Below are 15,233 nucleotides of genomic sequence, written 5' to 3'. Positions count from 1 at the left end.
TAGATTACCATTAAAAATTCTTGTCATTGAGTTTTTGCCCGTCATACTTTCCTCAGTCACTTTCAAGCAAATGTAGTCTATTACTGACTGTTGAAATTCATCATAGGAAATGTTTTCATCTTTTTCAACCTTTCTACATACAGAAGTCTGTTTCCTTTCTCTATTCATGGCAAAAAATATATTAAAAACATTTAAGAAATTAAATGAAACTTAAAGGTCTACCTAATCCAACTATTCCTGTTATAAGTAAGAATATTAAGATCAGAAAGATAGAATAGCTTGGCCAAAATCACAAATACTACTTCACTGTGGCATGACTGGAACTGCCCAATACACCTTGCAGACTCTTGCATGATGAAAAAAATACAGCTACTTATTTCAACCTAATTTCTTCTAGTGAGGGGTAGCTTCTTAAAATTTGCCAAATAATTCAGTTATTCTTTAGTTCTGCATAGTTGAGGTCCTTTAACAAAGACCTAGAAACGGTGATTAGAGTACCATTAATTACAAACTATCTCAGTAAATGGGACTGCTTTGTCAAAAATAAAAAACCTTTAACAAAATCTAAACAAAATTTTAACATGATTTCTTAACACTGGTAAAATACTAATGTCTGAACTTTCAACTTGCTTGCCAAACCACCTTGGGGCACCTGTAATTAAAGTATATTTTTTCCCCCAAGATTTATTTATTTGAGAGGAGAGGGGCAAGGACAAGAGGGAGAAGGCAAAAATCTCAAGCAGACTCCCTGCCAAGCAGAGACCCTGACTTGGGGCTAAATTGCAGGACCCAGAGATCATGACCTGAGCTGAAATCAAGAGTCTGATGCTTAACAGACTGAGCCACCCAGGCACCCCTAAAGTACACTTTCTCTAAAGATGACAATCAAATATAATCCATAAAAATGGAAGGAAAGAGCATATATTATGGACGTTCATATATGTTAAATGCTGTAGTCAAATCTAATTTTTAAATCACTAGTGTCTATTCATTTTTTAGTTTTCAGTTGTGACTTAAAAAGTACATTTGACTAAATCTAAATAATTGATAAATTTTTGACATAACTTTTCAATATTTGTATACATATGAATATATACAAATTCTAATAGATACTATTCTTAAAATTGGTATCACATATATTAGAGTATATCATGGGTATTCTCTTATATCATTAAATATTAGGGCATCATTTTTAGTGGCTAACATTATAATTATTTCAATTATTCCCCCATTCTTATAAATTTAGATTTCTAATCTTCTATTATTTCAACAAACACCATGAAAATCAGCCTTATATAAAACCGTGCATGCATCCCTGATTACCTTGGGATAAATTCCTAGAAATGGAATCACCAAATCACACTGAGCCAAAGGGTATGAACATAAATATCACTATGTTATATTTGCTTCCTAAACTATGGACATAACATTAACCCAGAACAGATCAGACCCTAGACATCCTGATAAAGGGTCTATTATATTAACATGAAGTCTTCTGCCCATTCTCCATGCCTGCTCACAAGGAATAAAAACTTCTTTGACCAAAAAGAAAATCCTGCCTCAAGTGAAAAATTTAAAAAACATGATGAATGGTGCTTGAGCTTATTTTTATAGACCTTCTGAACATGCATGTGCCTCAACATAATGGGTCCACAATACAGCAGTAAAAGTTCTTTGAATTCAAAAGTTAATACTGAAAAACTGTCATAAAATAAAAAACACAGTGAAACTTCCTTATGTTTTCCAGAAAATAACATTTCTTCTTTTGGAGGTGGAGGGGAGTTTACAGTCAGACGGAGAGAGAAAAATCTTAAGCAGGCACTATGCCCAGCCCAGCACAGAGCCCAGTGCAGGCGCTTGATCCCATGATCCTGAGAGCATGATCTGAACCAAAATCAAGAGTTGGATGCTTAATGGATTGAGCCACCCAGGTGCCCCCAGGGAGTAATATTTCTAAAACATTTGTTCAGAGCAATGAATTAAGAAATATGGTTTTACAGGCCTTAGAAAGAACATTTTAAAACAATACTGTTTGAAGATAGTCAAGAGAGAAGACATCATAATGAAGTTTAACTGTGTTTTCACTTTAAAAATTGGGAAAAACCCAAAATACTTACTTTGTAAATAGTGCAAAACCATCAATACAAGACTATAGCTGCTTAAAGTACCACGACTGGCATCATTTATTTCATGGTGACTCGCCCACTTCTTAATCACCAGTACTAACGGACGAACTCGATTTTCAACTGAAAGTAAAATTAAAACTTAAAAATGATAAGAAATTATGGTTTCTTTGAAAGTTTATATCATTTCCCAACTCCAACAGAGTATTGCCTCCCTGTTTATTAAATATTGTATTCACCATAAATATGCCTTACTTTTAAAAGGTATCTTAATCACCTTTTAAAATTATCAATTATTAAAATTTGTTTTATTGACCTATAACTCTGGTAGTATATAATTTTAGTGTAGCAATATATTATACATATAATAAAATATTATACATAAACATAATTAAACAGATGTCAGTATTTATTACAAATACCTTTAAAAAAGAATAAAGAATGAAAGATATAGAGAAGATGACAATTATTTGGAAATAAACAACTTACGGTATGCGTAAGTTCTGAGAAGGAATGTGTTTCTTATTCCAACAATATTGTTTACATTCAAGTCGAATTCCACACAACTGTGAAAAAGAGAGAAAAACACTTTAGCTCAAGTGTTTAAACAAACTCACTCCTAAAATAATATCCACTACCCAATGACGTAAAAATATCATGAGCCCAAAGGCCCAATACTTTAAAATGAGGTATAAAGAAATAAGAATAAATATACTCAGTATATCATTTTAATATGATTTAGTATATATTAAAAATATAAAACACGATTATAGTTGTAAGATCTACAATGTACTACTAACGCTCCAATTATTCTCAATAAAAGAAATTTTTAAATTTTGCAGTCCTTTCTAGATAAAATTATGTGACCAAAACAATTCCTGATCAAGTTACACATTCTTAACTAATTTGGAACTAAAGCATCAGTAGCTTTAAAAAAATAGGAATAAATGCCAAATATAATATAGGTTTAAAAAAAATGAGTCTACACATCATGTTCCCTCTAAAAAGGATAAGACATAAATAAGATACAAATTATAAAATTATGCCAAATTTGGCTACTGATATCTGAGAAGAACAAACACATAACAGAAGGGTTACTTCTTTGAAAGCAAAGATATCGTGCAATTCACAATTTAGAAAATAGGGCAATAATGATGAGATCTACAAAGAATACTTAAATCCAAAATGAAAGGAAAGATTAATGTAAATATATTATCAAGCCCAACTTCTGAACAGTTTTTCTATGAAGACTGCCTACCCTTCCCCCCCCAAAAAAAAGACTGCCTAAAATAAAATTTAATAAAATTTCCTTCTATAAACTTTTAATTATAAAATTTGACATTTACCAATCCAGATTTTCTTGTTTTGTGAAATGAAATCCTATAATATTTCCATTAACCATGCATATTACTAAAAGTGGATAGTAGTGTTATTAACACTTCAGATTGCCTTTGGGAAACTTAAAGCAACAAAGGAGTTATTACATTCTTTAATTGCATCTGTGCAAAGGCTAATACCAAAACCAATTTGCACTTCCTTTATGTAACTCAATAAAGAGGAAAAAACAGAAGGAAACAAGTTTGCAATTAAAAACTTTTCCAAAAATATGATTTCAGAGCTTTATAAATATCCACAGCACTTGCTTCAAATTCTACTTCTGGAAATATTAAAGTAAACCTATATATGGAAAAAATTTTATTTACAAAATGCTTATTCTAAGAGAGGAATAAGTAAATTAATCACAATATATTCACTGAATGAAATACTAATATAAAGCCATTAAAAACGAAACCAGGGCAACGCAGGTGACTCAGCAGTTTAGCGCCACCTTCAGCCCAGGGCCTGATCCTGAAGAGGCAGGATCCAGTCCTATGTCAGGCTCCCTGCATGGAGCCTGCTTCTCTCTCTGCTTGTGTCTCTGCCTCTCTCTCTGTCTCTCATGAGTAAATAAATCTTAAAAAAAAAAAAAAAGAATGAAACCAGAAAAATATTCAATGATATAACCAAATACCCATGATAAATAAAAAATTATAATCTCAATCTTAATTCTAAAAACTCTTATGCATTCATATATATTCATAGAAGGACTGTAATTTTACACCAAAATGTTAACATCACTTATCTTTGGGTGTTAGAATAGACTTTTTTTTTTTTGTAATGGTCAGTATAGAGAAGAAATATAAACGGGTATTTATAAAGAACACTTAACAATGAAAAAAGTTTGCGTAATTATCTTAAATACAAAAAGAAATGCACCCAACACAGGAGCATCCAAATATTTTAAGCAGTTAATAACAAACATAAAGGAAATAATCAACAGTAATACAGTAACAGTGGGGGACTTTAACACCCCACTTAAATCCAAATAGAAAATCAACAAGGATACAGTGGCTTTGAATGACACATTGGACTAGATGGACTTAACAGATATATTCAGAACATTCCAGGGGATGCCTGGGTGGCTCATTGGTTGGGCATCTGCCTTGGCCCAGGGCATGATCCTGGTGTCCCAGGATGGAGTCCCACATCGGGCTCCCTGCATGGATCCTGCTTCTCCCTCTGCCTGTGTCTCCGCCTCTCTCTCTCTCTCTCTGCATCTTTCATAAATAAATAAAATTAAAAAAAAAGAACATTCCATCCCTACAAAGTAGAATACATGTTCTCCTCAAGTGCACAACAGGGCATTCTCCAGAACAGATCGCGTATTAGGCAACAAAACAAGTCTTAATAGAATTCAAAAAAATCGAAGTCATTCCATGCATCTTTTCTTGACCACAAGACTATGACGCTAGAAATCAACCCCAAGAAAAAAAACTGGAAAGAACACAAAAACAGGGAGATTTAACAAGCTACCAAACAATGAATGGGTCAACCCAAAAATCAAAGAGAAAATTTAAAAATATATGGAGACAAAAATACAATGACCAAAAATCTTGGGAAAGCAGCAAAAGTGGTTCTGAGGGGGAAGTTTACAGCAAAATACGCCTACCTCAAGAAGTAATAAAAATCTCAAATACACAACCTAAACTTACACCTAAAGGAGCTAGAAAAATAACAAAAGGGACGCCTGGATGGCTCAGCAGTAAGCACGCCTGCCTTCGGCTTAGGCATGATCTGGGATGGAGTCCCACATCAGGCTCCCTGCATGGAGCCTGCTTCTCCCTCTGAGTATGTCTCTACCCCTCTCTTTCTCCGTCTTTCATGAATAAATAAATAAAATCTTTAAAAAGAAAAAAAAGAAATAGCAAAAACCCAAAACCAGTAGAAGGAAGGAATAGAGATTAGAGCAGAAATAAATGAAATAAAAACTAAAAATAACAATATAACACACCAGTGAAACAAGCAGCTGGTTCTTTAAACTGATAAACCTTTAGTCAGACTCATAAAAAAAAAAAAAAAGAAAGAAAGAGAGAGAGAGAGAGAATGAGAGGGAGGACTAAAACAAAGTCACAAATGAAAGAGGAGAAATAACAACCAACATCACAGAAATACATGGGATATAAAAGGATATTATGAAAAATTATATGCCAACAAATTGGACAATCTAAAAGAAATGGGTAAATTCTCAGAAACATAAAACCTCCCAAAACTGAATCAGAAAGAAACAGAATATATGAACAGACTGAATACTAGCAATGAAATTAAATTAGTTTTCAAAAAAATTCCAGCAAATAAAAGTCCAGAACCAGAAGTCTTCACAGGTGAATTATACCAAATATTCAATGAAGAGTTAATATGCATTCTCCTCAAACTATTCAAAAAAAAGGAAAATTTCCAAATTCATTCTATGAGTCTTGCACTACCCTGATAACAAAACCAGATAAAGATACACAAAAAAAGAGAACTACAGGCCAGTATCTCTGATGAATATAGATGTAAAAATCCTCAACAAAATATTATCAAGCCAAATCCAATCCAACAACACATTACAAAAATCATGACAATCAAGTGGGATTTATTCCTGGGATGCAAGGGTGGGGCTCAATATTTGCAAATCAATCAATGTGACACATTACATCCATTAGAAAAATAAAAACCATATGATAATTTCAATATATGCAGCAAAAGCACATGACAAAGTACAACATCTATTCACAATAGAAACCCTCAACAAAGTAGGGTTTAGAAAGAACTATCTCACCATAATAAAGGCCAAATATCGAAAAGCCCACAGCTAACATCATACTCAACAGTGAAAAACTGAGTGCTTTCCCCCTAAGAGCAAGACAAGGATGCCCACTCTCCCCATTTTTATTCAACAAAGTACTGGAAGTCATAGCCTCAGCAATCAGACAAGAAAAAGGAATAAAAGGCAACCAAATCAGTAAAAAGAAATGAACCTTTTACTATTTGCAGATGACATGATACTATATATAGAAAACCCAAAGACTCCATCAAAAACTACCAGAACTGATAAATGAATTCAGTAAAGTTGCAGGATACAAAATCAATATACAGAAATCCATTACCTTTTTTTTTTAAATTCATGAGAGAGAGAGAGAGAGAGAGAGAGAGAGAGAGAGAGAGAGAGAGAGAAGCAGGCTCCATGCAGGGAGCTCGACGTAGGACTGGATCCCAGGCCTCCAGGATCATGCTGAGGGTGGCGCTAAACCCCTGAGCCACCGGGGCTGCCCCCATTAGTGTATTTAAGAGCAAAGGAAAAAAAAAAAAGAAAAACCAGTAAACAGATTCTTATCTACAGAGAACAAACTGATGGTTACCAGAAGGGAGATTTGCAAATAGGTGAAATAGGTGATGGAGATTAAAGAGTACATTTATTGTGATGAGCACTGAGTAATGCACAGAATTGTTCAATCACTATATTCTACACTTCAAATAGAACTGTACGTTAACAATGTTATTAAAACGTAAAACTAAAAAAAGAAGAGAAGAGAGGAGAGGAGAGGAGAGGAGAGGAGAGGAGAGGAGAGGAGAGGAAAGGGGTACACCTAGGTGGCTCAGCTCAGCTCATTAAACATCTGACTCTTGTTCTCAGCTCAGGTCTTGATCCCAGGGTTGTGAGTTCAAACCCCACCCAGTGTGGAGTCTACTCAAAAAAAAATATATATATATATATTTTAAGATTTTATTCATCTATTTATGAGAGAGAGAGAGACAGAGAAAGAGAGAGGCAGAGACACAGGCAGAGGGAGAAGCAGGCTCCATGCAGAGAGCCCAATGTGGGACTTGATCCCAGAACCCCAGGATCACTCCCTGGGCCGAAGGCAGGTGCTAAAGTCGCTGAGCCACCCAGGGATCCCAAAAAAAACTTTTTTTTAATTAAAAAAATTTTTAAACTACACAAAAAGGAATAAAATTTTTATATAATTACACCTACAACCATGTATTTTAAATGATTATAAGCTAATAGTTTTATTTATATTTATCTCTCCTATAAAGTGCTTTAGAAGACTCTACCATTATTTTTTTGATGATAATTCAATAAATAATTATAGATTAGATGGATATTTGGATGAACGGAAGGGAAAGTGTGAGCCAGGCATATATCTAAGAATTTGCTTAAAATATATATATTCAGTCAATTCTAATTATTTGCAGTAGTTATGCTTTATAAAGTCACTATAAACATTGAATTAGGGATCCCTGGGTGGCGCAGCAGTTTGGCGCCTGCCTTTGGCCCAGGGCGCGATCCTGGAGACCCGGGATCGAATCCCACATCGGGCTCCCGGTGCATGGAGCCTGCTTCTCCCTCTGCCTGTGTCTCTGCCTCTCTCTCTCGCTGTGTGACTATCATAAATAAAATAAAAATTTAAAAAAAAAAAAAAACATTGAATTAGAGAATATAAAACCACTGCTCCTAAAGGAAACAAAGGATTAGGTTTCTACAAGACTTTAGTCAAAACATTTTCATCAATCCATCAAAACGTGACTTTTTTTTTATGTGTTTCCATTTAAAGACACCTTGTTCACTGACAATGAACTCACGGCCAGGAGTACTGTAACTCATGCCTGAACAAAGCATATCTAATACATGTATTTCCTCCATAAGGCACATCACAGCTTTGTACACAGAAACAATAGACAATAACTTAGTACTATGCTCTGGGGCCATTTTAACAGCAAAGTTGTTCATAAAAAGGACCAAAATGTAAAAAACACAGCACTAACTGGACAGTGAAAAGAATAACTATTTACAGTATGAGAGGTGAAATAAGACAGAAGTGTCACATTGTTTAACATCAGCTAGAAACCTATGCATTGAGTGACTGAGAATTTTCTCCACTCTCCACATGTCTACAAATAACCATGAAAGTGCTGCTATATTAATTTGGGGGGTTACAAAATAAATTTCATCAAGTAGACAAATTCATAAGGAATCCATGAATAATGAGGATCAACTGTTTATGTAAACAATTTCAGTATAACTTTTATAAAACTGGACTAGAAAACCTAATTTTTCACAATCCTATCTATTCTTTAGAGAACAGTAAGTATTGTTTAACCATGAAACAGCCAATAACTATTTACATTTTATATTCAAAGATTATATAAAAGATTCCAATCTCAATGCTCATAAGAATTTCAGAACCCAGGCTGGTAGAGTGTACTGATAGATGTAATTACATTTATAATAACACCCTTGATATAAAGACACATCAAATTTCATCAATTAAGATATATTCTGAAGAGTGATTATATTTCCAAAAGGCAAGAGACCACTTAAAAATGTGAAATGTAAATAAAATATTCTTTAAAATGGATGGTTTCAAACACTTGAAATGTCAAGCAGAATAACTAAGTACAGTTAAGCATAAAAAATTGCTCAGACTATTCCAACCAATCATCTCAAAGACCAAACCAAGCAGTTCTAAGAACTGATGAAAATAAGCTACTATGTTCCAGCATATATTTCTTAATTATCTACATCAAAAGAATATCTAAAAATGATCTAAAGCAACTGAAAAAGGGAAATTCAACAATGACTTACCTGACTTTATCCCTGAACTTCACAATTGGCACTTTTGCTCTAATCAGCTGAGGTCTCTCAATGTAGCCAGCTGAAGGATAAAAGATAATGTGAATATTCTCAAATTCATACTGTCCTAATGCACATTTTTAAAAAACAGTATTTTACTAAACTAAAATAATTTAAGAAAACAGTCTTTGATAAGAAAGCAAAGACATTATCAAAGTCTAAGACTCAAACTTCCAATACTATTTAGAGGGATTTATATTAAAATTCAGAAATGTGGTCTAATATCTATCAATATTCATAAAGAAATTCATCGCAGGGGATCCCTGGGTGGCTCAGCGGTTTGGCGCCTGCCTTTGGTCCAGGGTGTGATCCTGGAGTCCCGGGATCAAGTCCCACATCGGGCTCCATGCATGGAGCCTGCTTCTCCCTCTGCCTGTGTCTCTGCCTCTCTCTCTCTCTCTCTCTCTCTCAGTCTGTGTCTCTCATGAATAAATAAATATTCAAAAAAAAAAAAAAAAAGAAATTCATCACAGCATTATAAACGTGAAAAATATCTAGGTTAGCATCAGTGGGACAGCTAAATTCTGGTACAGCACAAAGCAAAATATTATGGTAGCCATAAAAATGATATTTACAAAGAGTCTTAAATGTGGAAAGGCCTACATGATATATAGGGCAATGATATATATTTAAATAAGTATGATCTCTAAATGAAAGAATACATGTATACATGTCTTTCATCATTCCATCAAACTTTTTAAAAAAACTTTGAAAATAATACATGTTTATTATAGAGAATTAGGAAAATACAGAAATATATAAAAAAAAGAACTGCACATTTTTTCCAAAGGAACAATTTCCTAATGTTGCAACTAAAGAAAAACTAATACCAGCCTTAAAAATAAGAAATTTTCCTGTTAAAATGCTTTTACCACCCAAGTCATAATAGGATATGTCAAGCTTCAAATAGAATTTGTGTGCAGAAATTCAAAGAGGTTCAATGAAAAATAAGATTAAAAGCTTCAAGTGCCAGATGCAGGTTCTGACAGCAACAAACTATACTCTTCAGGCAAATTACTAAACCCACTGATCACCATTCTCCTTAACTATGAAAAATAACAACCAGGATACCTTTGAATCAGACAATTTCTAATATCCCTTTCATTTTTAATATTTGATTGTTCTAATAAATAGCTGTGGAAAATCCATTTAAGGTATGAATTAGTCTTTTGTTATACAAATATGAAAACTTAAGTCCACTTAAATAAATCACTCATTTCTAACAAAAAATATAACTTATTCAAGGACAATAATTTGTCACTTGACTTTGTATTTTCCAGGTTAAAGCCTGACACATAAGAGTATCTGTTGAATAAATGGGCATAGCTCTTTTCAACGTCATGTAGGTAGTGTGACTTCAACTGTCCACAATATTCTGTGGAAATTTAAAATAAATTATTTGAGATGGCTTAACAAATGGATTAAAATCCACTTAGCTTGCTTATTCAAAGAATAAAATCTTATAATAGCCTACGTCAATAATTTTGCTTTTGATGGGAGTAATTCATTCATGGGCTCATGTTCAGCGATATTTTTAAAATGTGATGTCATAAACTGCATGTCACTGCGAAACAGATGAAATTCTCATTTCCTCACATGAATCTGTATCACTCTTTGATCTTTTCCAAGATACTCTGTGCTACAGCTATTCATATTCAGGCTTTCCCTTCCCTAACAGCCCATTGAGAAAAAGAACTGAAGTTTATATATATTTAAATTCTGCAGGGCACGCAGTGGGATTATTTTACAAGTAAACTCAATAAAGAACTATTATCTTCCTAGTCAAGAGTTAAAAAAGAATTCATTTGGAAAAAATACATATTATACCTATCCTGACCAGAAAATTAACAATTCTTACCAGAAAATAAAGTGAGAGATATATTAAATAGTTATGTCAGATGTCATATGAACTTGAAGCAAATGAGACTTACAAAGTCTAGTACAGAAGTGTTTATGGACTAAGGTGAGTATATGCCGTGCTTCAGTCTTCTGATTTACCTGAAAAAAACACTGAAAAGTTAAAAATAAATTGTTTTTTCATTATCTTTCTAAATTTAGTGTTTTATTCTCTTAATGTTTCTCAACAAAGAGAAACCATACAAAGTAAACTTTTCTTTGGAGTTATTTTTCAATATGCATTAAATTACATTATAGAAAACATCAACTTTTATGCTGTCTTTCCTATCAACATTCCTAAATCAATTCCTAATTAACGCTAAATTTTAAAAATATTGGAACAGTTTTATATGCCATTTTTTTACTTTAGTATAAGTGTACATAAAGTGATCTTCTAGAAAAACAAACGGAATTTTAACTTTCTGTAACATGTTATATTTCCCTATCTAGATAGTGAGCTTCTTAAGGATAAGGGTCAAATCTATGGTGTCTCAGTGTAAGTTCTGACAACATGATTCAAACATATGAACAAGAGAGAATTAGTGGAATGTGGCTAAGTAGACTCTAACTGTATGAGAGAAAGATTAAATTAAAACTAATATTCTTCGCTATTATTATTTCTGAGGCTTTTTTTTTTTTTTTAAGTTTTCCTTTATGTGATTTCAAAGCCTAGAATAATGGCAGAGTTTCTTTCCTGGAATAAATCTCTGATTTGCAGTAACTAGAAGCCAATTTTGTTAATGAAGTAATAAAAATAATAAAAATATATACTACCATTCAGTAGATTTTTTTGCATTTTTAAAGAGGTGGAATGTAATAAAGCATATTAAAATTATAGTAAATTTAATCTTTGGTAATTCAGAAGAGACCTCAGCATATTAAAGAGACTGCTTCCAGTCAACTTAATGAACACCCATTGCTATGGTATTAAGGAAACACAAGAGTATCAGTTATCAGGAAATTCAAACAAACATAAATCTAAATAATTAAATTTGGTTGCGAAATAAAAAGAAACAAAGCCAAAAGATTACAAAAAAATATATACAATCACAATAGTCTTATTTTAAAAGTCAGTGCAATCTGTTTTTATATTCTCAAAATAAGAACTCCAAACCGCATAGCATTTTCAAGGGGGAAGATTAAAAAAACAGAATCACTGATAATTCAAATGGAAAGGAAATATATCAAGATAATACTGACACATACTCTTCTTGTTGCATCCTGGCAATATTCCAATCCAATGACATTTCAAAATAGAGGCCAAACACAGTGAAGCCATCTTAATTTAACAACTCAAAAATAAATTAATGCTGTTATACGTATGTGTGCATGTGCACATGCCGTAAAAGCAAAAGCAGCAGCATTTCCTGGCTTTCCTTGAATTACTATGAACAGAGAGCCCAAAGAATTAATTAAAACAAAACAAGTTTTTTTTTCAATGATTTTTTTTTTTAAGTAGGCTCCACACCCAGCATGGAGCCCACACAGGGCTTGAATTCAGGACCCAGCTTAACCCAGGCATTCCTCTTCAATGATTTTTACATGAAATTTCTTGAAAGACTTAACATTAGAAGAACACTTGCAACAAATGTTTCATTACTTACTGGTTCTTCTTTAACAACTAGGCATAAATCACCATCACTGCTCCGGGTACCAAATCCATTTAAAGAGGACCCAACCAAAAAAAGTCTGCTTTCTAGAGAAACAGAACGAAATTATAAGGCATTATTTAAATTTTAAGGCAGGAATGCATATACAAAGGGCATCCAAAATACGGAAACATACGTGGAAATAACAGCTGAATTTCTCTCTGCAGCTGTGTTCGACACAATTCTTTCTTCTTTAAATCACTTACTTGCTGCTGACATGCTTCAAATAACTCCAGTATCTGCTGACTCAACTTGAATCCACCGCAAAAAAAGTAAAAACTTTGTTCAGAAATGTAAAAGTAATTATTATACCAAGAAGTGTAAAACAACACTATCAACAGTATTTTAAATATACTATCTCCTTAACACTTTGCCAAAACTACTATCACTCAATAGTACTTAATAACTGAAATACTAATTTTTCCAAAGTATCATTGATAAGTCACAATAAAGTACAGATGGTTACAGAAAATTCTTAATGAGTATAATCCATAGGATAGCAAACTACAATCTTCAGGTGCTGCCTGTTTTTGGAAGGCACATGAGCTAAGAATGGTTTTTACATTTTTAAAGGGTCATAAAAACAAGTAAGATATGCAACAGAAACATATGAGGGGCCAAGTCTAAAATATATACTACCTGTCTTTTTAAAAAAGAAGTTAGCCCAATCCAATATTCACATCACCAATAACAAATATTAACAAACTTTGGAAGAAACTTTGGTTGTCTTTGCTTATACAAACCACTCTCTTTCCCCATTTTTACAACACTGGCCTGAATCCTGTCTTCTTGTTGCCATCTATAGACAGATCTCCTTGTTTATTGACCTATCTGGTTCACATTTTCCCCTCCAACTCAACTCTTAACCATCATCACAGGTAATTACCTCATCTGCAATGGGCTATCACAACATATGCCACCATTTCTGAACTCTTCTTACTCTAGTATTTTTCATCAGCATTACACTCCCAAAGCCATAACGCGATCTTTACAAGAGAACAGAACTCTAGCCCTGAAATTTTAAATTCCAATATATTATCTTGGCTTCAATCTCCTGTCCAATTCTTACTTTCTTATTACTCCCTTCATATCTGCCTCAGAACCACACAGACCTGGAGTTCACTAAATTCTCCCTTTCCTGCCAGCTTATTAGCACCTGAATGGTATGACTTCCTTCCCTACCTAGTCTATACCACTAAGTGCATCCCTTGAACCACTAACTCTATTTTATCATGCCTTAACATTATCCCCTTATCATGCTCAATCTAAAACCTGTCCTGCAAAACCCTAATCTTAGGTCTATACAACCATCTTCTAAGCTCTTTCATCACAACATGAAACTGAAAAAAATTTTTAAATCACAAAACTGGCATTTTTCAACTTATTTTATTCACTCAGACTCCCATGACTGGCTGATTTTGCTAACATTTTTCACCATCACCACTCTAAAATCTTTACTACTTTCCTCAAGTTCTCTATACTTACATTTTCTTTAGCAAATAACTTTATATAAAGTTTACTAAAAAAAAACCCTGAAAATAGCAGATGTAACACTCCTCCCAGTTTCCTAACTATAAACTTGCAAACTAACATATCTGAATGAAATCTCATCTTTTTATCTCTTCTGTCAGATAAACTGTTCTCTTCCCCTGCTCAAGGTTAATCCCTCTACCAATACTTCTGTATTCAAGCCTCCTGATCACCTCCAGTTCACAAAATACTTCCATCAGTTTTTCCATCTCTCTCTTGCATTTCAACCTCTCCCTCTCTAAGCCTTCCCAGAGTCCATACCAGACATAAGTCTCACCTGCATTTAAAATGTTTTCTTAAAACAGACAAAGCAAAACAAAAAAAGAAAAGCTCATAATACATACAGAGAAAAAACTAGTGGTTGTCAAAAGGAGAGGGTGGAGGAATAGTGGAAATACATGAAGGGGATTAAGAGGCACAAACTTTGTTACAAAATAACTATGTTACAGGATTGAAAGGTTGGGCATAGGGAACATAGTCAATATGATAGTAACTTTATACCATGACAGAGTAAGTACACGTAATGTAATGAGCATTTCCTAACATACATAATTGTTAAATCACTGTTGTACACCTAAAACTAATATATAATTACTTGTCAACTGTACTTCATTAGAAATAAATTTTTTATTTAAAAAAAAGAAAAAAATTTTAATAGACTGGCAAAAAGTAAACAAAATATTTTCCTTTGTCATGTTTAGAATACACATTTTAAGAAGGCAGAGGCAGTCTGGGCAACTTGACAATGAAAGAGACATCATTTTTTAATATCTCTTTGATAACAATATTAATATACTTAACATTAATATTTTAATAGTTTTTTAAAAACCCTCTCTCCAAAAAGGACCAACTAGAAGAATAAAACAAATATATAAAACCAAACCAAAATAAAACCAAACGGTCAACAAATACAAAACAAATGACTAGGTCTTACTCATGAACCCCAAAATATGAGCAATTGGGACCAAATACCAATAGAATCAAGACCCACATGGTACTAGAAACATTAAGAAGGAAAAAAAGAAAAAGATTTTGGAG

General features: G+C 33.2%; 1 protein-coding gene across 2 annotated transcripts in view; it reads right to left on the bottom strand.

Annotated features, from left to right (window-relative positions):
* The window catches only part of TENT2 (terminal nucleotidyltransferase 2), a 65,905-nt gene that overhangs the window by 27,058 nt on the left and 23,614 nt on the right, over positions 1 to 15,233 (bottom strand). Inside the window, exons 5-10 of one of the 2 annotated variants that reach the window (XM_055342218.1) lie at positions 12,802 to 12,916; positions 12,621 to 12,712; positions 11,052 to 11,130; positions 9,073 to 9,142; positions 2,613 to 2,689; positions 2,118 to 2,246 (exon numbers count right to left, since the gene is read on the bottom strand). In XM_055342218.1, coding sequence (XP_055198193.1) covers positions 2,118 to 2,246; positions 2,613 to 2,689; positions 9,073 to 9,142; positions 11,052 to 11,130; positions 12,621 to 12,712; positions 12,802 to 12,916 — 562 coding nt within the window. The remainder of the gene's footprint in view (positions 1 to 2,117; positions 2,247 to 2,612; positions 2,690 to 9,072; positions 9,143 to 11,051; positions 11,131 to 12,620; positions 12,713 to 12,801; positions 12,917 to 15,233) is intronic. The other variant, XM_055342219.1, reaches the window with a different exon arrangement.

Source organism: Nyctereutes procyonoides, unplaced genomic scaffold, assembly GCF_905146905.1.
Source record: "Nyctereutes procyonoides isolate TBG_1078 unplaced genomic scaffold, NYPRO_anot_genome, whole genome shotgun sequence".
In the NCBI taxonomy this organism is placed as follows: Eukaryota; Metazoa; Chordata; class Mammalia; order Carnivora; family Canidae; genus Nyctereutes; species Nyctereutes procyonoides.
This window is presented reverse-complemented; position numbering and strand designations above follow the sequence as displayed.